Source organism: Haliotis rubra, unplaced genomic scaffold (assembly GCF_003918875.1).
Source record: "Haliotis rubra isolate DU_JTF1 unplaced genomic scaffold, ASM391887v1 Scf715, whole genome shotgun sequence".
Classification (NCBI taxonomy): Eukaryota; Metazoa; Mollusca; class Gastropoda; order Lepetellida; family Haliotidae; genus Haliotis; species Haliotis rubra.
The window spans coordinates 433,340-457,882 of record NW_025767430.1 but is presented as its reverse complement, the minus strand read 5'-3'; the positions used below and the strand labels follow the sequence as shown (position 1 = coordinate 457,882).

The 24,543-nt window shown below is 41.7% G+C and overlaps 2 protein-coding genes across 3 annotated transcripts in view; both read right to left on the bottom strand.

The window, feature by feature from the left end:
- Positions 1 to 340: 340 nt before the first annotated feature.
- LOC124259261 lies at positions 341 to 975 on the bottom strand. The gene is made up of 2 exons (XM_046693371.1): positions 890 to 975; positions 341 to 838 (listed from the first exon to the last, which is right to left on the bottom strand). The coding sequence occupies exon 2, from the start codon at positions 836 to 838 to the stop codon at positions 341 to 343; it is 498 nt and encodes a 165-aa protein (XP_046549327.1). The 5' UTR covers positions 890 to 975.
- Positions 976 to 1,065: 90 nt separating this feature from the next.
- The window catches only part of LOC124259260 (beta-1,3-galactosyltransferase 5-like), a 49,462-nt gene continuing 25,984 nt past the window's right edge, over positions 1,066 to 24,543 (bottom strand). Inside the window, exons 1-2 of one of the 2 annotated variants that reach the window (XM_046693370.1) lie at positions 24,227 to 24,380; positions 1,066 to 2,166 (exon numbers count right to left, since the gene is read on the bottom strand). In XM_046693370.1, the coding sequence (XP_046549326.1) occupies positions 1,069 to 2,166 (1,098 nt within the window). In that variant the 5' untranslated portion in view covers positions 24,227 to 24,380 and the 3' untranslated portion in view covers positions 1,066 to 1,068. Of the gene's footprint in view, positions 2,167 to 24,226; positions 24,381 to 24,543 lie in introns of those variants that run through there. The other variant, XM_046693369.1, reaches the window with a different exon arrangement.

Genomic DNA, 24,543 nt, shown 5'->3' with positions numbered 1-24,543 from the left:
CAAATTGATTGGTATGCCGGTTGTCAAGGGGAAAAGGGGTGGGGTTGGGGTTGATTCATAAGGGTGTGAACTGCTAGTAGGAATACGAATAAATATAGCTGAAATTTGCAAAAGAATGGTAGTCAATGAGCTTAACCTGAACCTAATACTAACTATTCAACTGATTGTGTCACATCTCGAATTGTGCTCGAGCTGAGGCACCCGGTGTACCAGGCTGTGGCATCTCGAATACCGCTTCATCGAGCTGAGGCACCCGGTGTACCAGGCTGTGGCATCTCGAATACCGCTTCATCGAGCTGAGGCACCCGGTGTACCAGGCTGTGGCATCTCGAATACCGCTTCATCGAGCTGAGGCGTCCGGTGTACCGCACTCTGACATCTTGAATACCCCTTCATCGATCTGGGCGTCCGGTGTACTGCACTCTGACATCTTGAATACCCCTTCATCGATCTGGGCGTCCGGTGTACTGCACTCTGACATCTTGAATACCCCTTCATCGATCTGGGCGTCCGGTGTACTGCACTCTGACATCTTGAATACCCCTTCATCGGGCTGGGCGTCCGGTGTACCGCACTCTGACATCTTGAATACCCCTTTATCGAGCTGGACATCCTGTGTACCGCACTTTGGCATCTTGAATACCCCTTTATCGATCTGGGCGTCCTGTGTACCGCACTCTGACGTCTTGAACACCCCTTCATCGATCTGGGCGTCCGGTGTACCGCACTCTGACATCTTGAACACCCCTTCATCGAGCTGGGCGTCCTGTGTACCGCACTCTGACATCTTGAATACCGCTTCATCGAACCGGGCGTCCGGTGTACCACACTCTAGCATCTGGAATACCCCTTCATCGAGTTGGGCGTCCTGTGTACCGCACTCTAGCATCTGGAATACCGCTTCATCGAGCTGGGCGTCCGTCGTGCCAAAAAGGTGTTGGCACCCTCGTTTTTGGTGTCCGTCGTGATATTTGACGTAAAATCCCACAAATAGATATATTTTCTTTTTCTGACAGCACTGACCCAAACATTTCGTTCCACGATTATACAGTCTGTGACATCATTCCTTCAGTAGCCGACAACGGAGCCTATATATCTGAAAACAGGTCGCCAGCTGCTCCACGCCTGCAGCACACGCCACAACCTCCTCATCGTGAGCGGCGTGAACCCGTGGGACGTCCCCGCCAACTCGCTCATATACCACACAGGCGAATACATGAGCCCAGTATTTAAACCAGATGTCCCAACGATGGTAGCGCTCGCAATGTGTGCACATAAACCCGTGACGTATACGTCCTCTAAATATATGCGCGTAACGTGACGGGAAATCTCGTTCAGATCAGTCACCAGATCGCCCGAGATCACATACGATGGTCCATGAACGAACCTTGGGAAGCGTTCAAATGGATACTCTTCATAAGATAAGTGCCACTTGCTGGAACTGTCTCTGATTGGTGCCTCGCGGGTATCTGTGGTGTAGCCAATTATCGCACGTGCTTCACCTTCCATTAACTGTAGCATCCGAATCAAATTGGCAGACTCAAGAAACACGTCATCGTCAATTTTCATCACGTACCGAGCCTGTGGACAGAACTGTTTTGACCACTGCAGCATGGCGGTCGTTTTACGTGTAAGATTTTTGTAGGAGTCGATGAAATCTGCTTGTACAACATCGGAAAAAGTATCTCGCTCACTGGAAAGTTTCATGTTTGTTACCTCATCCGCCAGCCCTGACAGAAAAATCAGTTTCAGTTTCTCGTTTTTGTTGAACTGTGACCCCCACGTCTGCCGTATTGCTTGGCGTTCATGGAAGTTGGACGGTTTAGATGGAACTATGGCTACCAAGTACACGGGCTGGGAGACACCAGACCTTGAACACACCTCGGAATTGACCACGAACTGATACTCTTTCATCACCTGCCCGGAACGAACAAACGCCTCCAGTTTAGCGTCCGTCAGTTCTTGTCCACTTACGCCAGACTCATCAGTCTTCGTTTGTGTGTTACCATGGTGACTAGAATGTCTGTAGATCTGACAGCACCACACGCGGGTGAATCTGACGTAGGTGATGCAGCAGATGACAGTTGTTGCCATCACAAACAACGCTCTTCGTCTCCTTATCACTTCATTACCCCAGGACTGGTGGCGTCTCAAACGAAAATCCATCTGCAAAGAAATGAATAAATGTGAACTCTATCTTGTAGAAATCTTTCTCTGAAAATGTATTGTTCCTTGACTCCAGACAACGTAACAGTGGAATATCACACGGCAATCAAGCTCCAGAGTACAACGTTACAGTGGAATATCACACGGCAATCATGCTCCAGAGTACAACGTTACAGTGGAATATCACACGGAAATCAAGCTCCAGAGTACAACGTTACAGTGGAATATCACACGGCAATCATGCTCCAGAGTACAACGTTACAGTGGAATGTCACACGGCAATCATGCTCCAGAGTACAACGTAAAGTGGAATATCACACGGCAATCATGCTCCAGAGTACAACGTTACAGTGGAATATCACACGGAAATCAAGCTCCAGAGTACAACGTTACAGTGGAATATCACACGGCAATCAAGCTCCAGAGTACAACGTTACAGTGGAATATCACACGGCAATCAAGCTCCAGAGTACAACGTTACAGTGGAATATCACACGGCAATCAAGTTACAGTGGAATACCACACGGCAATCAAGCTCCAGAGTACAACGTTACAGTGGAATATCACACGGCAATCAAGCTCCAGAGTTACAACGTTAGAGTACAGTTACAGTGGAATATCACACGGCAATCAAGCTCCAGAGTACAACGTTACAGTGGAATATCACACGGCAATCAAGCTCCAGAGTACAACGTTACAGTGGAATATCACACGGCAATCAAGCTCCAGAGTACAACGTTACAGTGGAATATCACACGGCAATCAAGCTCCAGTTACAGTGGAATATCACACGGCAATCAAGCTACAACGTTACAGTGGAATATCACACGGCAATCAAGCTCCAGAGTACAACGTTACAGTGGAATATCACACGGGAATCAAGCTCAGAGTACAACGTTACAGTGGAATATCACACGGCAATCAAGCTCCAGAGTACAACGTTACAGTGGAATATCACACGGCAATCAAGCTCCAGAGTACAACGTTACAGTGGAATATCACACGGCAATCAAGCTCCAGAGTACAACGTTACAGTGGAATATCACACGGCAATCAAGCTCCAGAGTACAACGTTACAGTGGAATATCACACGGCAATCAAGCTCCAGAGTACAACGTTACAGTGGAATATCACACGGCAATCAAGCTCCAGAGTACAACGTTACAGTGGAATATCACACGGCAATCAAGCTCCAGAGTACAACGTTACAGTGGAATATCACACGGCAATCAAGCTCCAGAGTACAACGTTACAGTGGAATATCACACGGCAATCAAGCTCCAGAGTACAACGTTACAGTGGAATATCACACGGCAATCAAGCTCCAGAGTACAACGTTACAGTGGAATATCACACGGCAATCAAGCTCCAGAGTACAACGTTACAGTGGAATATCACACGGCAATCAAGCTCCAGAGTACAACGTTACAGTGGAATATCACACGGCAATCAAGCTCCAGAGTACAACGTTACAGTGGAATATCACACGGCAATCAAGCTCCAGAGTACAACGTTACAGTGGAATATCACACGGTTACAATCAAGCTCAAGCTCCAGAGTACAGAGTACAACGTTACAGTGGAATATCACACGGCAATCAAGCTCCAGAGTACAACGTTACAGTGGAATATCACACGGCAATCAAGCTCCAGAGTACAACGTTACAGTGGAATATCACACGGCAATCAAGCTCCAGAGTACAACGTTACAGTGGAATATCACACGGCAATCAAGCTCCAGAGTACAACGTTACAGTGGAATATCACACGGCAATCAAGCTCCAGAGTACAACGTTACAGTGGAATATCACACGGCAATCAAGCTCCAGAGTACAACGTTACAGTGGAATATCACACGGCAATCATGCTCCAGAGTACAACGTTACAGTGGAATATCACACGGCAATCATGCTCCAGAGTACAACGTTACAGTGGAATATCACACGGCAATCAAGCTCCAGTTACAGTGGAATGTCACACGGCAATCATGCTCCAGAGTACAACGTTACAGTGGAATATCACACGGCAATCAAGCTCCAGAGTACAACGTTACAGTGGAATATCACACGGGAATCAAGCTCCAGAGTACAACGTTACAGTGGAATATCACACGGCAATCAAGCTCCAGAGTACAACGTTACAGTGGAATATCACACGGGAATCAAGCTCCAGAGTACAACGTTACAATGGAATATCACACGGGAATCAAGCTCCAGAGTACAACGTTACAGTGGAATATCACACGGCAATCAAGCTCCAGAGTACAACAGTTACATCGCAACACCTGTTCGCCTGGATTGCTCGACCACTGCTTACAGACGCTCAGTCACAAGCCAACCAGCTGACGAATTGGTCTTGTAACTTGTCACTGATTCCATACCTTGTATTTTTTCAAATTTTATTTTCTGATAGTTTGGTTCTATTTAAGCACGATATGTTATCCTCTTCTGAAGAGACCTAACAACGCGACCATTCTGGATTTGTTCCTTTTGTCCTTGCAAATGTAAGAATAACGACCTCCTACTTTCCCAGACAATTCTTTCAGTATTCCAGACACCAAGCCTGTTGTGCAGTTACACATGTACATAAATACATATAGTGTGAAGAGGTTAGCCACACACGCGGATTGTTATTCTCTTTAGTATGATGAGTGAGTGAGTGAGTTCGGCCACGCCTACAGTGATGTGACGACGTATGAGATTGGTGGTAGGGATGTGGTGGACGTTCAAAGCGGGTTTCGAACCGACGCTCAGAGGTTCCTGACATGATTAGGGAACGCAGCTCCCCCCATCGGACTCCGGCGGATTCAGGGGACGGGGCATACATACTGTTAACTGTTTCAATCTGAAGAGAGGGTCAGATAATGAACAATGCCGGAAGACTGACATGTGTTAAATGAACGTCTTCTGTAGCACTGAGTAGCATGCACATGTATCGTCATGACAACCACGGACTGAACGTTCAGTGTCAGGCCCAGATTGTGTGATTGTCTAATAGGCTGCTAGCCTGTGACAGGGCGCCATGTAATGCCCTGATTGTGTGATTGTATAACAGGCTGCTAGCCTGTGACAGGGCGCCATGTAATGCCCTGATTGTGTGATTGTATAACAGGCTGCTAGCCTGTGACAGGGCGCCATGTAATGCCCTGATTGTGTGACTGTCTAATAGGCTGCTAGCAAGTGACAGGGCGCCATGTAATGACCTGACTGTGTGATTGTCTAATAGGCTGCTAGCAAGTGACAGGGCGCCATGTAATGACCTGATTGTGTGATTGTCTAATAGGTTGCTAGCCTGTGACAGGGCGCCATGTAATGACCTGACTGTGTGATTGTCTAATAGGCTGCTAGCAAGTGACAGGGCGCCATGTAATGACCTGACTGTGTGATTGTCTAATAGGTTGCTAGCAAGTGACAGGGCGCCATGTAATGACCTGACTGTGTGATTGTCTAATAGGCTGCTAGCAAGTGACAGGGTGCCATGTAATGCCCTGATTGTGTGACTGTCTAATAGGCTGCTAGCAAGTGACAGGGCGCCGTGTAATGACCTGATTGTGTGATTATCTAAAAGGTTGCTAGCAAGTGACAGGGCGCCATGTAATGACCTGATTGTGTGATTGTCTAATAGGCTGCTAGCAAGTGACAGGGTGCCATGTAATGCCCTGATTGTGTGACTGTCTAATAGGCTGCTAGTAAGTGACAGGGCGCCATGTAATGACCTGACTGTGTGATTGTCTAATAGGCTGCTAGCAAGTGACAGGGTGCCATGTAATGCCCTGATTGTGTGACTGTCTAATAGGCTGCTAGCAAGTGACAGGGCGCCATGTAATGACCTGATTGTGTGATTGTCTAATAGGCTGCTAGCAAGTGACAGGGTGCCATGTAACGACCTGATTGTGTGATTGTCGGAAAGGTAGCACCTGTAGGAGACTCATTATATTTTTGTGACTCTGTAAGCAAGTCTAGTTCACTATCCGGGTACATATTTTTGTGACTCTGTAGGCACGTCTAGTTCACTATCCGGGTGCATATTTTTGTGACTCTATAGGCACGTCTAGTTCACTATCTGGATACATATTTTTGTGACTCTGTAGGCACATCTACTTCACTATCTGGGTACATATGTTGTGACTCTGTAGGCACGTCTAGTTCACTATCAGGGTGCATATTTTTGTGACTCTGTAGGCACGTCTAGTTCACTATCTGGGTACATATTTTGTGACTGTAGGCACGTCTACTTCACTATCAGGGTGCATATTTTTGTGACTCTGTAGGCACGTCTAGTTCACTATCTGGGTACATATTTTGTGACTCTGTAGGCACATCTACTTCACTATCTGGGTACATATTTTGTGACTCTGTAGGCACGTCTAGTTCACTATTGGTACATATTTTGTGACTCTGTAGGCACGTCTAGTTCACTATCTGGGTACATATTTTGTGACTCTGTAGGTACATCTACTTCACTATCCGGGTACATATTTTTGTGACTCTGTAGGCACGTCTAGTTCACTATCCGGGTGCATATTTTTGTGACTCTGTAGGCACGTCTAGTTCACTATCTGGATACATATTTTTGTGACTCTGTAGGCACATCTACTTCACTATCTGGGTACATATGTTGTGACTCTGTAGGCACGTCTAGTTCACTATCAGGGTGCATATTTTTGTGACTCTGTAGGCACGTCTAGTTCACTATCTGGGTACATATTTTGTGACTGTAGGCACGTCTAGTTCACTATCAGGGTGCATATTTTTGTGACTCTGTAGGCACGTCTAGTTCACTATCTGGGTACATATTTTGTGACTCTGTAGGCACATCTACTACACTATCTGGGTACATATTTTGTGACTCTGTAGGCACGTCTAGTTCACTATTGGTTCATATTTTGTGACTCTGTAGGCACGTCTAGTTCACTATCTGGGTACATATTTTGTGACTCTGTAGGCACATCTACTTCACTATCCGGGTACATATTTTTGTGACTCTGTAGGCACGTCTAGTTCACTATCCGGGTACCGTGTGAATAAGAGGAAGAGAGATTGGATATCTTGGAAGTGCACAGAAAAGAACTGTAACTCCACTGCGTCAACCGTCAATGACAAAGTGACGAAGGTGAAAGGCGTCCATAGTCATCCCAATGTCGAAGTAGACATGAAGGTAAGCATTTTCTCAATGCCTAATATCAATATGTTACAAAGAAAAATATAAATGTAAAATAAATATATCTGATCCGAACCATGTTTGCATAATTTACATTTGATATTTGTTCACAGGTGAAGGAAACCCTTGATAACTTGAAAGTGAAAGCAGCATCCACCCTCGCCCCGATGCCTTCCCTTTGTGGAGAAGAAATAGGCAGTTTAAGAGAAGGCTCCTGGACTGAGGACACCAAAGCCCTAGTTTCATCAATGCCAACATTTGATAGTAACAGGAACCTCCCCTACCGTGCCAGAAGAGCCGTCCTGCCTCGACTTCCCAGCAGACGAGACGACCATGTCGCCTGGACGTCCTAAAACATGATCTTAGGAATGGAATCATCAACACCAAAGATTTTGCAGATGCTGCACCACTGAGATTACCCGACAAAATAACACCTCTCAGATTACCCCACAAAGTAACACCACTGAGATTACCCGACAAAGTAACACTGCTCAGATTACCCCACAAAGTAACACCACTGAGATTACCCGACAAAATAACACAGCTCAGATAACCCCACAAAGTAACACCTCTCAGCTTACCCCACAAAGTAACACCGCTCAGATTACCCCACAAAGTAACACCACTGAGATTACCCGACAAAATAACACCTCTCAGATTACCCCACAAAGTAACACCACTGCAATTACCCGACAAAATAACACCTCTCAGATTACCTCTCAGATTACCCCACAAAGTAACACCTTAGCTTACCTCACAAAATAACACCTCTCAGATTACCCCACAAAGTAACACCACTGAGATTACCCGACAAAATAACACCTCTCAGATTACCCCACAAAGTAACACCACTGCGATTACCCGACAAAATAACACAGCTCAGATTACCCCACAAAGTAACACCACTCCCGACAAAATAACACCTAAGACAAAATAACACCACTCAGATTACCCCACAAACACCAACACCACTGAGATTACCCGACAAAGAAACACCTCTCAGATTACCCAGATTACACAAAGTAACACCACTCACAAAATAACACCTCTCAGACCCCCAAAAAGTAACACCACTCAGATTACCCCACAAAATAACACCACTCAGCTCAGATTACCCCACAAAGTAACACCACTGCAGATTACCCAACAAAGTAACACCACTGCTCAGATTACCCTCACAAAGTAACACCACTGCGAGATTACCCGACAAAATAACACAGCTCAGATTACCCCACAAAGTAACACCACTGGGATTACCCGACAAAGTAACACCACTCAGATTACCCCCACAAAGTAACACCACTGAGATTACCCCACAAAGTAACACCTCTCAGATTACCCCCACAAAGACAACACCACTCAGCTTACTACCCACAAAATAACACAGCCCCGACAAAATAACACAGCTACAGATAACCCCACAAAGTAACACCTCTCAGATTACCCACAAAATAACACCTCTCAGATTACCCCACAAAGTAACACCAGATTACCCAAACAAACACCACTCAGATTACCCCACAAAGTAACACCTCTCAGATTACCCTGACAAAGTAACACCACTCAGATTACCCCACAAAATAACACCACCTCAGATTACCCAACAAAGTAAAATTACCCACAAAATAACACCACCCCACAAAATAACACCTCTCAGATTACCCCACAAAGTAACACCACTGAGATTACCTGCCCCACAAAATAACACCTCTCAGATTACCCCACAAAAGAAACACCGCTCAGATTACCCAACAAAGTAACACCTCTCAGCTTACCCCACAAAGTAACACCGCTCAGATTACCCCACAAAGTAACACCGCTCAGATTACCCCACAAAGTAACACCACTGAGATTACCCGACAAAATAACACCTCTCAGATTACTCCACAAAGTAACACGACTGAGATTACCCGACAAAATAACACAGCTCAGATAACCCAACAAAGTAACACCTCTCAGCTTACCCCACAAAGTAACACCGCTCAGATTACCCCACAAAGTAACACCGCTCAGATTACCCCACAAAGTAACACCTCTCAGATTACCCCACAAAGTAACACCACTGAGATTACCCGACAAAATAACACCTCTCAGATTACCCCACAAAGAAACACCGCTCAGATTACCCCAACAAAGTAACACCTCTCAGCTTACCCCACAAAGTAACACCGCTCAGATTACCCCACAAAGTAACACCGCTCAGATTACCCCACAAAGTAACACCACCGAGATTACCCGACAAAATAACACCTCTCAGATTACTCCACAAAGTAACACGACTGAGATTACCCGACAAAATAACACAGCTCAGATAACCCAACAAAGTAACACCTCTCAGCTTACCCCACAAAGTAACACCGCTCAGATTACCCCACAAAGTAACACTGCTCAGATTACCTCACAAAGTAACACCTCTCAGATTACCCCACAAAGTAACACCACTGAGATTACCCGACAAAGTAACACCTCTCAGATTACCCCACAAAGTAACACCACTCAGATTACCCCACAAAGTAACACCTCTCAGATTACCCCACAAAGTAACACCTCTCAGATTACCCCCCAAAGTAACATCGCTCAGATTACCCCACAAAGTAACACCGCTCAGATTACCCGACAAAATAACACAGCCCAGATTACCCCACAAAGTAACACCGCTCAGATTACCCCACAAAGTAACACCTCTCAGATTACCCCACAAAGTAACACCACTGAGATTACCAGACAAAATAACACAGCCCAGATTACCCCACAAAGTAACACCACTCAGATTACCCCAAAAAATAACACCATTCAGATTACCCCACAAAGTAACACCGCTCAGATTACCCCACAAAGTAACACCCGACAGAGTAACACCGCTCAGATAACCCCATACAGTAACACCTCTCAGATTACCCAACAAAGTAACACCTCTCAGATTATCCCACAAAATAACACACCGCAAAGTAACACAGCTCAGATTACCCCATAAAGTAACACTGCTCAGATTACCCCACAAAGTAACACCCCCACAAAGAAACACCGCTCAGATTACTCCACACAACAGTAAAAGAACACCGCTCAGCTTACTTGCAAAGTAACAGTAACACCGCTCAGATTACCCCACAAAGTAACACCGCTCAGATTACCCCACAAAGTAACACCACCGAGATTACCCGACAAAATAACACCTCTCAGATTACTCCACAAAGTAACACCACTGAGATTACCCGACAAAATAACACAGCTCAGATAACCCAACAAAGTAACACCTCTCAGCTTACCCCACAAAGTAACACCGCTCAGATTACCCCACAAAGTAACACCGCTCAGATTACCCCACAAAGTAACACCGCTCAGATTACCCCACAAAGTAACAACCCACAAAGTAACACCTCTCAGATTACCCCACAAAATAACACCGCTCAGATTTCCCAACAAACGTTCCCATTTAGTATTTCTTGTATCCGGAGTAATGAAGGTCTGATGTGGCAAATGTACTACATGTTATGTGATATGCGCATGGAAGTGCAGCAAAAGGAATTATCAGCTGAGTTAAAAAAAACATCGATCAAAGGATTAACCGACAGCACGCTGATTGACCGATAGCACGCTGATTGATTAATTACTTTTATCTTGCATAGTGCATTTGTCCAAAGGTAGTGTTTATGCATGAAGATTTACTAACGTACATTGAATATACATGTACCCACATTCTGTCGTAAAGTGCCTGTGTAAAAACAACATCCTTCCTTCAAAGGATTAACCGCCAATACGTTGATTGTTCATTGTTGGCTAACTAAATTACTATTTTTAAGAATGGTGGATATCATGCGAATCCAGGAACTTTCCCTACAGGAACTTTGCCCACAACAGTTTTTACAGGGGAGGAACTTTGCCCACAATATAAATTTTAATACTTGAGGCTTCTCAAGACTTGGTATCTTACTTCAACTCCACATATGTATCAGGAAGCTTTCGTACCATTCAAATTCCAGGGTCCATAGGAGAGGAACAGCCACCATTGAAACTAAGAAGAGTAGCACCCATGTTTCCACCAGAAGTTTGAAATGTTCACTGTTGAAGATCGCCATCGTACCAACAACAGCTGTGAGTCATGAAACCATGGCTGAAGATCGCCATCGTACCAACAACAGCTGTGAGGCATGAAACCATGGCTTTCATGAAGTGATTGGTCATGATTGGTTTTGGGTGCAATTGAGTCCCTTCAAAAGGACCAAGCTTTGGTATCAACAGCTGTACTCAAGATGACCCAAGGCCTGCCACCACACTTCAATTGAGTCCCTTCAAAAGGACCAAGCTTTGGTATCAACAGCTGTACTCAACATTGTTGTGGGCAAAGTTCCTGTGGGCAAAGATCCTGTGGGGAAAGTTCCTTGTGAGCAAAGCTCCTGTGGGCAAAGTTCACCAAATCATGCAAGTAGTTGTTTGGTGGGCTATCTTGGGTGATCAATGAGACTATACACCAATGTGAAAAACATTAAACAGTCACGTGACCAGTTGAGAAACTGTCACTAGTTATGACGTTATATCGCCTTTCCGCTTATTAGACTGTTAAAAGGCACATGAAATGTAATAGGCTTCTATGTCATCTTCAGATGAATGGCATATGAGGATATTGATGGCTACATTCCTCGAACAAGGTAATACTGACTGACTGACTGAGTTTAACCACTAGGCTACCCCACCGCCCCAACAAGGTAATAGCCTGATATTATTGCTACATCGTTAGTCTGTTTTATTTTGATATTTGTATTCTCTTTTTATTCATTTGTTGTAGCATTCAACAGAATTATTTTTTTTCACCGTGAAGTGTAATGAGACTGACACCATACGCTAGGTCGCACTTAGGGCGTTTGTGTGAAATATTATTCACGTTGGCAATCTATAAAATGTCTAGATATTACAGTCATGTTATAAATTAAAAATACACAAATAGAGTACTGTAATCGTATATATTTTCGCGGGGTGCAATTTTCGCGGAAAGTTCACAAAAGGCCTGTTCGCGCAGTTGTTTTTTTCGCGCTTTTCAAACACCTGAGTGATTGTATCCATCACAAAGTTTTCACAACCGATAGTCATGAAATGATCAAAGCTAGCTGCCATAATTGAGTCGTGTTTACTAAAACAATCAGAAAGAGGCGGGATTATACTTGTGTCAACATTGTGATTTGTGGCTGACATCGCTTCGCGTGAACGAACATGCAAAAGATGACCAAAGACGTCAAATTTGCAATTAAACATCGCTAGAAAAGATTATTTACCTATTCAGTTCTAGTTTGTTTTTTGTTAGGCATTGCCTTATATGTAGGTATTAAGATTACTGTGTGTAATTGTCTCGTATACAGCGCCGGAAATAGCAGTCAGCTGTGCAGTGCACACGTTCCCCTACCGGTGATTTAGTTAAAACGTACCCGATAATATTCCGAGATGCAGTGATCTTAGTACTTAAGAAATTTCAAAATGCATACACATATAACAATAAACTAATTGGTATTATAAGACAAAATAGATGGACGTACATTGACATCGTTATTTTACAGTCCTAACATGTTTTACCACTGGCAGATGAAGTCAAACTTCAAAATGTTTTCATTTGTTTTCATTTAAATATAAATGTTTTCGTGTTTGTTGAGCAATGTATACTTATATTACCATTTGTGTTTGCGGGTGGTGCAGCAGAGATCGCAAACCAGTCAATAATTCTGGGATATCATCCGGGTACTCACGGGAGAACAATAACAATAACAAAAGCAACAACCAGTCCACGGAAATTGGTCTGGATCAGTGTCCCTTTAAGGCAGCTAAGAGTTAGCTCCTGGATTGGACGGAACCCGGACAAAATGTTGACTTTAAATATCCTACGAAAGTGTAAGACGTGCCCACACATATAAATATGAGCACTGACATTTCAAGAGATGTTCCGAAAAACACACCTTTGATAAAAAGTTGAAATAAAGGACAAGGTATGATAAGGGCCCTTATTGGCCCACAATATTTCATGATATTCAAAGTTCTACAACATGATAATTTTAGCATAAAAAATGCTAAATAAGTTGTTGAAATTACCTCCATATGTTTTGCCGTTTTTCCCTCTTTGAAGACCTCAAAGTTAACCTATTTTACAATATCTTCGAAAAACCTGCATTTTCATATTTTCAGAGTGATAAAAAAGTGTGAGCAAAAGCTTGACCCATCCCAATTTTTTCACCACACATGAAGAGAGTAAATTAGAATGCACTCCTAAAAAATTGTGGTGGGTCACACTTTTGCTCATATCAAAATGTTTAAAAAAGTACATTTTTTCTGTTGTATGAAATTGCCCCATACAACATCTCATAAATAAAAATTGGCGTAAAGTAATATCTCTGAAAACTATCCGTCACATTTACACAACTATACCATGCTTCATTACTATTTTGAATGTTTTAGAGCACTAAAATGAACTTATCAAACATGTTTATTAAAAGATTTCAATACCGTAAGGGACTCTCAAGGCTGATTACTTTGAGGTAAACAAGGGTAGTTTCTTGGAGACCCTGTTGATCACTGCTGGAAAAATAAGAAGACATCAGAAGATTTTTCAAATATGATCAGGCAGCATTCTAAAGGTGAGAATCTTTGTAATTATGCTAGAATTTTATCATATTTGTTCTATCATCTGTTTAGCAAAACCCCTCTGTGTCACCTGTCACTGTAAAATAACACTGGCATTCCACTGGATGTAACTGTGTATAAACATACACATTTTAACAAAAATAATGTACCTTGATGTTTTCTAGGATATATCAGGCTACATTTAATATTACTAGAATAAGAACATTGTATCAAGGTCTAGCAGATGATGAAAAGCAAGCAGACGCCAAGTGACACATTGTTGCAAAGTGTAATATATAAGGTTAAAGTGACAAACAAGAAAGTAGAAACTGTAGCCTAGTGGTTACAGTGATGGCCTCTCAATTTTTTTCTGTTATCAGACATGCAGGTTCAAATCCTAATGTTTTTTTTCTTTTCTCCTTTTTTTTTTCAAAAGTTAAGTTAAACATTGTAAATTGGCTGACCGAACTTGTGCACATGAAATAAAAAAATTGTAATTTTTTTTTCTTAAGTTTGGTAATGTAAGTTACACTGTTCAAACAAACTTGAATTAACATCATGTAAATCTTGTTTAAGCCTGAAGACACTGACTTTTCCACTTTGTTCCCACACAATAAAGAACCTGTAGAAGGTAAGCATTGTTTCAAAATGTTAGTATGGTAATTTCTTTAAGTAAATATTTACAAACTGTCCAGGGCTGTTAATTAGTGGTGCACTGATCAAACAAATAATTAGTTTATGGATATTTTGTGGGCTGCCAGTCAATTACCGATAACCAAGTCACATAATCAATTAAAGCGTTCACTATTTCTTCTTAAAAATATGTTTACAGAATCAATGACTATTGGTTTCAATTGTCATATTGAAACTGAGGACTGATTACCTTTGTTTTCATGTGCTCTAACAGTTGTTTTTATCTTATATCTATAATTGATCAAAAGGTGGCCTCAACAATTGATTATGCTTTTGAAGGTCAAATCCCTTCCCTATATAACTATACTATTGACATGTTTAGCATTAGAAGAATTGGAAAGCACCAATTTCTTGAACATAATGATAATTCTTTTATGATTTCAAATATTTGTTTTCAGATAAGAGAAATTTGCTTGGACTGATTTCAGGAGTGTCATTTCATGAAGATGACAACTTAAAACTTGAGGTGGAAGGCAAGCATAATATGTGTGCTAAAAAATAACCAATATTTTTTTTTTTCAATTTTCTAATTTAATGTGACAGAATTTCAGAAATACTGATGTCTCAGTGGTGATTAAATCTGCATAAGCCTTCAAAGCCAGACTACTGACATTTGAAAATAAATAAGTAATGTTACCCTTGAATAGATTTATAATATCAAAGTTTTAAAACAGAATTTTCTTTTGATATAAAGTCATCTGTTTTTCAGTTGAGAGAAGATCTGGGTGTGGCAGACACCAAGACAATATGCCTGTTTCCAGCAAGTCTAGTGATACACGGTTGAATGCTGCAGTTCTTGACAGTGATTCAGAAACTGATTCAGAGATTGGACCATGTGGATGAAGAGTGAAAATGGATGTTTTATCTTTGCAGTGAATGAGTTGTGAATAATTACTTTTTGAAGATTTTTGAATACTGACTTTTAACACTTACTTGGTGTCAAAATCAAGCTGTGCCAAGAATGTAATTTCACCTGAAATAGGCCCCTTTGAGGTCAAAACCTATGATTTTTAGTGCAACATGATTGGTTATTATAACAACATGTTGAGAATGAGATGTTTACTGTATATTTGCAAGAATGTTGTAAATACTGACTTTTAACACTTACATGGTGTTAAAATCAAGCTCAGTGCCAAGAATGTAATTCCACCCAAAATGGCCCCTTTGAGGTCAAGACCTGTGATATTTAGGGAAGCATGATTGGTTATTATAACAACATGTTGTGAATGAGATGTTAACTGTATATTTGCAAGAATGTTGTAAATCCTGAGTTTTAACACTTACATGGTGTTAAATCAAGCTGTGCCAAGAATGTAATTTCACCTGAAATAGGCCCCTTTGAGGTCAAGACCTGTGATTTTTAGTGCAACATGATTGGTTATTGTAGTAACATGTTGTGAATGAGATGTTTACTGTATATTTGCTAAAACCGGTTGTGAATACTGACTTTTAACACTTACTTGTTCAAATCAAGCTGTGCCAAAAATGTAATTAGACCTAAAATGGGCCCCTGTGATTTTTCGTGGGACATGATTGGTTATCATAAGTACATGTTGTAAAATTGACCTATAGTTTGTTTGCAAAGAAAGTTGTGAATAATGAGCTTTTTTGTAATCGATTGGCAAGTAATTGAATTACTGTCCACAATGTATTGCAACCCTAATTGGGCCCCTTGAAGTTAAAACCTTGTGATTGATGTTGACATGTTTCTTCATCATGAATACCTGTTGCAAAACTGATACTATCGATATGGTTACCACGTTTCTGTATTTGAATTGTGTTGACGACTGAGGTCATTAAACAAGCTTCTGCGTGTGAATATTGCAAAAACTGTTGTCAAACGACTTGGCGTGCACTCAGACGGGGTTCACTGCTGCCTGGTACTTGGCTGCTGCTGAACTTTGTACCTCCACTCTATTGTGTAACGTCATTATAACGTCATGGGGTGATTTGTAAACGTCGCTCATGTAATAAAGTGATATACAAAGTGTTATATAGAGTGTTCTATAAAGTGTGAATTTTATATCATTTCTGTCACGGTGAATTCTTTTTGTGTATAGAGTTGTTGGTGAACTAGTTGTTTCAGTTTGGAAAATAACATAACAGAAGAAATGTATAGAGATAAGTCCCCCACCACGTGACAGATCCGGACGGAGGGGGTCAGTGTGCAGTGTTTCATCAATGCAGGGTCTCACATTTAACAGGGTTCTATTGATCCGGTTTCCTGTAAGCGAAATCGTTTATACACAAAGCTTGAACGATAGCCGCCCACTGCTTAACTTTAGAAACAGCAGTGTTTAGCTCCAACGCCTACTAGTTTAAATGCTACATAGTAGAATGCTTCGACTGCTATTGTTCACGATATACAGGCTGCAGCATGTGGTAACTCTGCTATTGTTCACGGTATACAGGCTGCAGCATGTGGTACCAGTAACTGTACCTGACACATTACTATCCCAGTTGATGGAATATTCGTATCGATACTGTTTTTATTTCACATAGAACGGTTTTATTTTGTGCATGTCTCCCGAGAATCTGAGAAACGCTGTCTCTCCATATACATAAACTACCCTTGACAAGCAAGGGACACGGCATTTGTAAGATCATGTGTAGAGTTCCAGTCGAAATAAACCAGAAAGACGGACTGTTTCACGTTAAAGTTTGCATGAAATTATGTAAAGCTATCATCTGGCGGCCTATCTCAGCTTAAACAAAACCTGATATACGTTCTCAGACCAAGCATCAAACCACGAGCACCAACCTGGTATATTGATGCCCTACAACTGACAAATACACTTGATGTAGTTCCTGGCTGGTGCTGTCGACATGTTCTAGTGAAGGGCAGTCACTGAAGATGACCCTAGGTTACTTCCTTGTACGAAGTGTAAACACAACAGGGTCTAGGAACGAACCTTGGAGCAGACCACTATCCAGCTTTCCCGTCTCTTACAGTTAATACAACAGGGTCTAGGAACGAACCTTGGTGCAGACCACTATCCAGCTTTCCCGTCTCTTACAGTCAACACGCGGGAACCCTCTAACAGTAAACCATCGTTTGTCATTCCAATGCATGTTCAAGTTGATTACGCAGTTTAACATGGTACGCGGTAAAGGAGTAATACACTTACATGTCCATTGTAAAGTGAACACGGTAGGACAGTTGTCGTAGGCGAGGTGTTCACACAGCCTGATACCGATGCCTTATCCATGGCTTTGGAGAGAGAAAGGAAGTTTCTGGATGGACGCCTCTCCACACTCAAGTACACTGGATTGACGCCGCTCCATACTCAAGTACACTGGATGGACGCCACTCCACACTCAAGTACGCTGGATGGACGCCGCTCCACACTCAAGTACGCTGGATAGACGCCACTCCACACTCAAGTACACTGGATGGACGCCACTCCACACTCAAGTACACTGGATGGACGCCACTCCACACTCAAGTACACTGGATGGACGCCGCTCCACACTCAAGTACACTGGATGGACGCCACTCCACACTCAAGTACACTGGATGGACGCCACAGCTTGCAGGGTCAATTGTATGTGGTACACGGAGGTATCCTCTATATGTTCCGGTGTGTCTGGCAATGGCGGGAGATAACCTGTGTTGGAATAGCTTTCGTTGATTCCTTGCATATAATTGTACATCTTCTTCTATATTACCGGTAAGCGCAGCATGTTAACAAAATCAAGAATGTATTCTGAGCCTTGGGCCTTTATACTGTAATAAAGGAATCTGAATCTGGAATAGCTTTCGTTGATTTGTAGATTTGGTAAACGTTAGCTTCACCGTTCGAAGTCCGATGCTTACTGAGAGCTGCCCAGTTACTGTGGTGCCCGCTATAAGCTATATTGTCTTCAACAATGCTGGCAACAGTTTTAGTCTTGTCTCGTACGCTCAGACACCCTGCTGTGACAGGCACAACAGGTGGGATTTACAAGTTAAAAGTGTTCGGTTGTAAGCATGTGGGGCAAAACACAACTTGACAACTGATTCCGGAATGAAACTGTGGATCCTTGGCCTCCATCTGCCTGGTGATCAGCGTGTCTCCAGTTCACGAGCGGGGAGATGGATGCCAGGTATTGATACAAAGTCACCCAATACCGGCATGAACAGAGCAAGGAACAAAGACTTTCCATAGCAAGAATAAGCAAGACAGATTGTTGATACTTACAAAGGCCGTAGAGTGAAACGTGGGATGGTTGAATGGAGATGACCCCGGCAGAACGGCTGCTGGTTTGGAAATGGTCCGTGCTCACCTGTCGTACTGCACCACTATCAATACAGCTAGCTCCTTCAGCAGTAACTGCTTATTTGACGGGAAATCGACATCTGTTGTTAACTAGGTATCGATAAATCGATATGTTCATACGCACGTTTGATGTTTGAAAAGCTTGTAAATCTTAGACCAATAAAAATTTAGCATGTGTCAGTGTGGTGGTGGAAGATTATAAATTTGATACCTACATAGCGCCTGTTCCAAGAAATTGCTCAGATTCACTCCGTCTTTGAGATGTCAGAAAGATTGGAACAAGACCTTCATCAAGAATCGACGCCAAACCTCAATATCTGCTACAATGTGTGAGAGGGTCAGGGATGTTGTTGCAGGAGGCGGGGGGTTATACCGGGTATTGACAACACTGTGCCCGGTGATGGATACAAGTGATTTCTTGAGGACTGTATGCTGGAAGCTGGAACATGGCCGTATTTGGTGACGTCCTAAGACCATAGTCATCAGCAAACCAAAATGAGTCACTTTTTACCATGTTTGCTTCCATAAATAAACTAGTTTTTCGTTCTTTGTGCGTTTAGATTTGTCTTTAATTATTCATTGAGGGCCAGTTGTTGTTGTTGTTTTGTCTGTTTTGGGGTTGTTGGGTTTTGGGTGGGTGGGTGGGTGGGTGGGTGTGTGTGTGTGTGTGTGTGTGTGTGTGTGTGTTCAAGTGAGGTTGGGCGTTTTTTTCTAACATCTTCATACTGCCGACAGTAGGGTCAGTTTATTTAGACCGTTAGTTGAACTGAGGTAACATATTGATATAATGGACAGTGTATGTTTTTGCGATGTGTATAGTGTAAATACATATTGAAAGGAACTTACTTAAAGCATTTCTTCATCTTAAAAGTCAGAAACAATACATTCATTCAGTGTTTGCCTGTACAAGAATGTTGTTTGTCTGTACAAGAATGTTGTTTGCCTTGACAATCATCACATTCATTCAGTGTTTGTCTGTACAAAATGTTGTTTGTCTGTACAAGACAAGAATGTTGTTTGTCTGTACAAGAATGTTGTTTGCCTGTACAAGGATGTTGTTTGTCTGTACAAGAATGTTGTTTGTCTGTACAAGAATGTTGTTTGTCTGTACAAGAATGTTGTTTGTCTGTACAAGAATGCTGTTTGCCTTGACAATCATCACATTCATTCAGTGTTTGTCTGTACAAAATGTTGTTTGTCTGTACAAGACAAGAATGTTGTTTGTCTGTACAAGAATGTTGTTTGCCTGTACAAGGATGTTGTTTGTCTGTACAAGAATGTTGTTTGTCTGTACAAGAATGTTGTTTGTCTGTACACGAATGTTGTTTGCTGTACAGGGATGTTGTTTGTCTGTACAAGAATGTTGTTTGTCTGTACAAGAATGTTGTTTGTCTGTACAAGAATGTTGTTTGCCTTGACAATCATCACATTCATTCAGTGTTTGTCTGTACAAGAATGTTGTTTGTCTGTACAAGAATGTCGTTTGTCTGTACAAGAATGTTGTTTTGTCTGTACAAGAATGTTGTTTGCCTGTACAAGAGTGTTGTTTGTCTGTACAAGAGTGTTGTTTGTCTGTACAAGAATGTTGTTTGTCTGTACAAGAATGTTGTTTGCTGTACAGGGATGTTGTTTGTCTGTACAAGAGTGTTGTTTGCCTTGACAATCATGATTATTATTGACATAGCTTCATCGTTTCAAATTTTATTTGACCGAAAATATTTGATTTTAGACTTTTTTAAATCAAATTTTCCATATTAGAATATTTTCAAACAAACAGACTTAACACTACAGTTAAAGTAATGTTGAAGGAAAATAAAAAAATATAAAAACTTTGCTGGATAGTAGATGAATTTGAACTGCTTCTGCCAATTTTCTTTTGGTTAAGTCCTGGAGGGTTTCCGATAGTATCTCTACGTTGTCCAAAATTATTATCGAACAACTTCCAGGACTTCACCAAAAGAAAACTCGCAGAAGCAGTTCAAATCCGCCGACACAAGCCCTCAATCAACAGAGACCAAGGATACCTCATTCCACCCGCCTACAATGAACTGATACAAACAACAGAGCACACCAACCACCCTTGCTAATCAGTCATATTTTGTTCTGCCTCATGGAACATTGGCTTCCTCCTATTGTCACTGTATTATTACCACCACCCATTGTTGTTGTTGTTAATCCCCTTGATTCATGCTTACATGTTGTCTTTACTCAATCCCTGTTCATGTATATATATAACATGTATATATATATCTGTTCTGTGCTGTAGTACTTCAGTCCTGCTTGACAACATATAAGAATCTGTTCCGAAACGTCGCATCTTATATAATAAGTAAGTTGTTATCCATAAATTGTCTTACTTTCCTATTACTCACCAACTTCTGAAATACCAATCCAACAGATAAACAAATGCTTCTGTTCTACACTAGTGTCACTAAACAACATGCGCCAGTATTCTGTGGTACATGAATTGCAATGAAGGTTAGCACAAAAGAGAAACTGTGAGCTGGGATCTGTCTTTATGTGTCAAATGTTGCCGCAGCGCACATTGAGTCCGGAACCAGATCACAAGCTAGACGTAGGACGGTCGCCTAAAGTATTTTGAGAGGAAGAAATAGAACGCCATTTTGGGTCTGGTTTTAAAAGAAATGTCTTCAGATTGAGGAAAGCCTTTTTGTCGCTGTTTGTATAGTATCGCCATGTAATCTGTAAACGTCCCTACAGAACTGATAGAAGTAGATTGCACAACAAGCTGTCAAATGATGATAACCCTGTGACTATTTTGACAACCAAATGTGAACCCATGTACACGGTACTGACCTGACATGCACACGACGACACAGGAAGCTGTTAATCTGAATATTGATTTTAATACAACGGGACATTGTTTTGAAACACCTGAGCTGTACAGTGACAGCAGCTCCTCCACCGGTGGAGGTGAATAGTCCTAACCTTCAGTTGTCATGGTGCATCATCCTCGCTATATTCTGGTGAAATGTCTCTAAATCAGTGTGATTGCATGGAAATCGTGGAAACCCACAAGTAACGGTGGGGCAGGAATAGGTCCTATCAGTAAAGCATTTGATAAAGTTTGGCATGAAGGTTTGATTTATAAAGTAGAAAAAATAGGGATTTCATGTTCTTTACTGAAATGGTTCAAGAGTTATTTGCAAGACAGAAAACAACAAGTTGTTATAAATGGATTTCGATCTGATTTCCTCAGTGCTAATGCAGGTGTACCACAAGGCTCCGTTTTGGGTCCACTATAATTCCTGATATACATTTAAGACTTAATTGTTAACATTGATAGTAATATCCGTTTATTCGCTGATGACACATCCCTTATATTTTTGCTAAAATACCCGATGTTACTGCTACTTACCTCAATAATGACTCAGAAAAATGTTTTAATTGGGCTAGACATTGGAATGTCGTTTTCAATCCTAACAAAACTGAAAGCATATTATTTTCACGCAAACAACCACCCACTAGACTTCCTGATCTTCACATGATTAATATCATTAAAGTAGTTTCTCATCATAAACATATTGGTTTAACATTGCAAAGTAACTGTAATTGGAATGAGCACATTAGTGACATAATCAAGAAAGTATCCCGATGATCAACTGCTTGAGGTCCTTGAAATATAGATTATCACGTAAGAGCCTAGACACTATATACAAACAGTTTATTCTTCCTCTCTTTGACTACTGTTCTCACATCTGGGACAATTGCAGTAAAAACAAAGCAATTCCTTGAAAATCACAAAATGGCAACTGCACGCTAAGACATTCGGGACAAATTCGCAATAACTATTGCAGATCTACACTCTATGCTAGATCTCCTATACCAGATGTAATCAGACAATGGAACCATCTGTCACAATCAACAAGCTCTGTTAATAATCAGTCTGATTTCAAACGTTTAATATCTACTCGTAAAGGTGCCTCGTTTTTCTTTGATATCAATATTGGTAATAGACAATGTAAAGTAATCGATGCGCGCCTCAGACTCGGGTGTAGTGATTTAAATTCCCATAAGTTCGATAGACACATCTCGTCAAACCGGGCCTGCCCTTGCGGTCACCCGAGACAATATTCATTACTTCTTCACCTGTCCGTTGTATAATGACTTCCGTTTGTCAATGTACTTTTATCAACATGGATACGACATACATTTGGTATTATATGGTACTTTTTATCTAGACCCTGCACCTAACAAAATATGATATCCTCTGTTCACCATTTCATCCAGTTTTCAAAAAGATGACTTAAGAAATCATTCATAAAGTTCAACAATTAAATACCATATTTTACTCAACGAGCAAATTATACAAACAAGTGTACCAACACATTCTATTACTTTATTGGCAATTGATTGTTGTAAATAGCTTCCGTAAATATGAACATGTTCGGGAGAGGCATTACTATAGCCCACTAAGCTTGTTTGCCAATCCCTTTTCTCGTTCTTGAAATAAAATATGCTTAAAACAAATGTCCAAGGATTTATACAATGTAACTATATTGTAATACATTATACAAACAAGTATAGGGGGAGTGCCTCTCTCTAGGGAAGTGCTCTCATCCTGCTATGGGGGAGGGTTATAAATATTGAGGGGAGTGCTCTCATACTGCTATGGGGGAGGGTTATGAATATTGAGGGGAGTGCTCTCATCCTGCTATGGGGGAGAGTTATGAATATTGAGGGGAGTGCTCTCATACTGCTATGGGGGAAGGTTATGAATATTGAGGGGAGTGCTCTCATACTGCTATGGGGGAGGGTTATGAATATTGAGGGGAGTGCTCTCATACTGCTATGGGGGAGAGTTATGAATAATGATTTGGGAGTTGTCATCCTGCAATGGGGAGAGTTAGGAATACTGAGTGGAGTGTTCTGTTCCCCAGACGAAGTCACTGTGGAGTGGGTTTAGTCCAGGGAAGTGATCTGGCCCTCCAAAACAAGCAGTGCAACTTCTTCAAAATGGGCGATAGCAGCAGGCATTATTGACAAAGAACTCAAATCTTGTGGTAAGACAATTAAAAGCTACGGCTACACATTTTCTGTCATGTTTGACTTGCTTGTAACGTACGAATGGTGGTGTATGTAATGAAAAGAGTGTCCAGTTGTCGCTATAAAAACGGTGTCTTATTTTCACACCTAGCACCAATTATACAGAAAGAATGTCCTATTTCCACATTAAAGTGTTATTTACGCAGAACGAGTGTCCTATTTTCACAGTTGTTTCCCACTACAATTCCTTGCTGATACTAGACGGTTGGCCCCGATGACAGAAGGTACAAGTAGGCTACCTCACCGTTTCCATTGTAACTGTAGATGAAGGTATCTGCTTACCTGTATATACGCCACGTGTTCAAGTTCACACCCCGGGTTGACAACCAGCTTACCACGACAAGTGCTTCGTGTGTGTTATGGGCTAACTTTGCGTTAAATTGTCGCTCAGCTCTGAACAGGAAACATTCCTTTAACTGTTTGTTACTGGCTATAACCCACCATTACCTTTTTTAAAAATCTTGCAATCTGATTGGCCAGTCACCACCATGCAGAGATCAATACACTTGGGCTGGTGCACCCCAGGGTAAGGTAACCTCTACATTTATCTCATATTGCAGGACATATGCTAGTCTGTCTCACATTGCCTGAACAACATC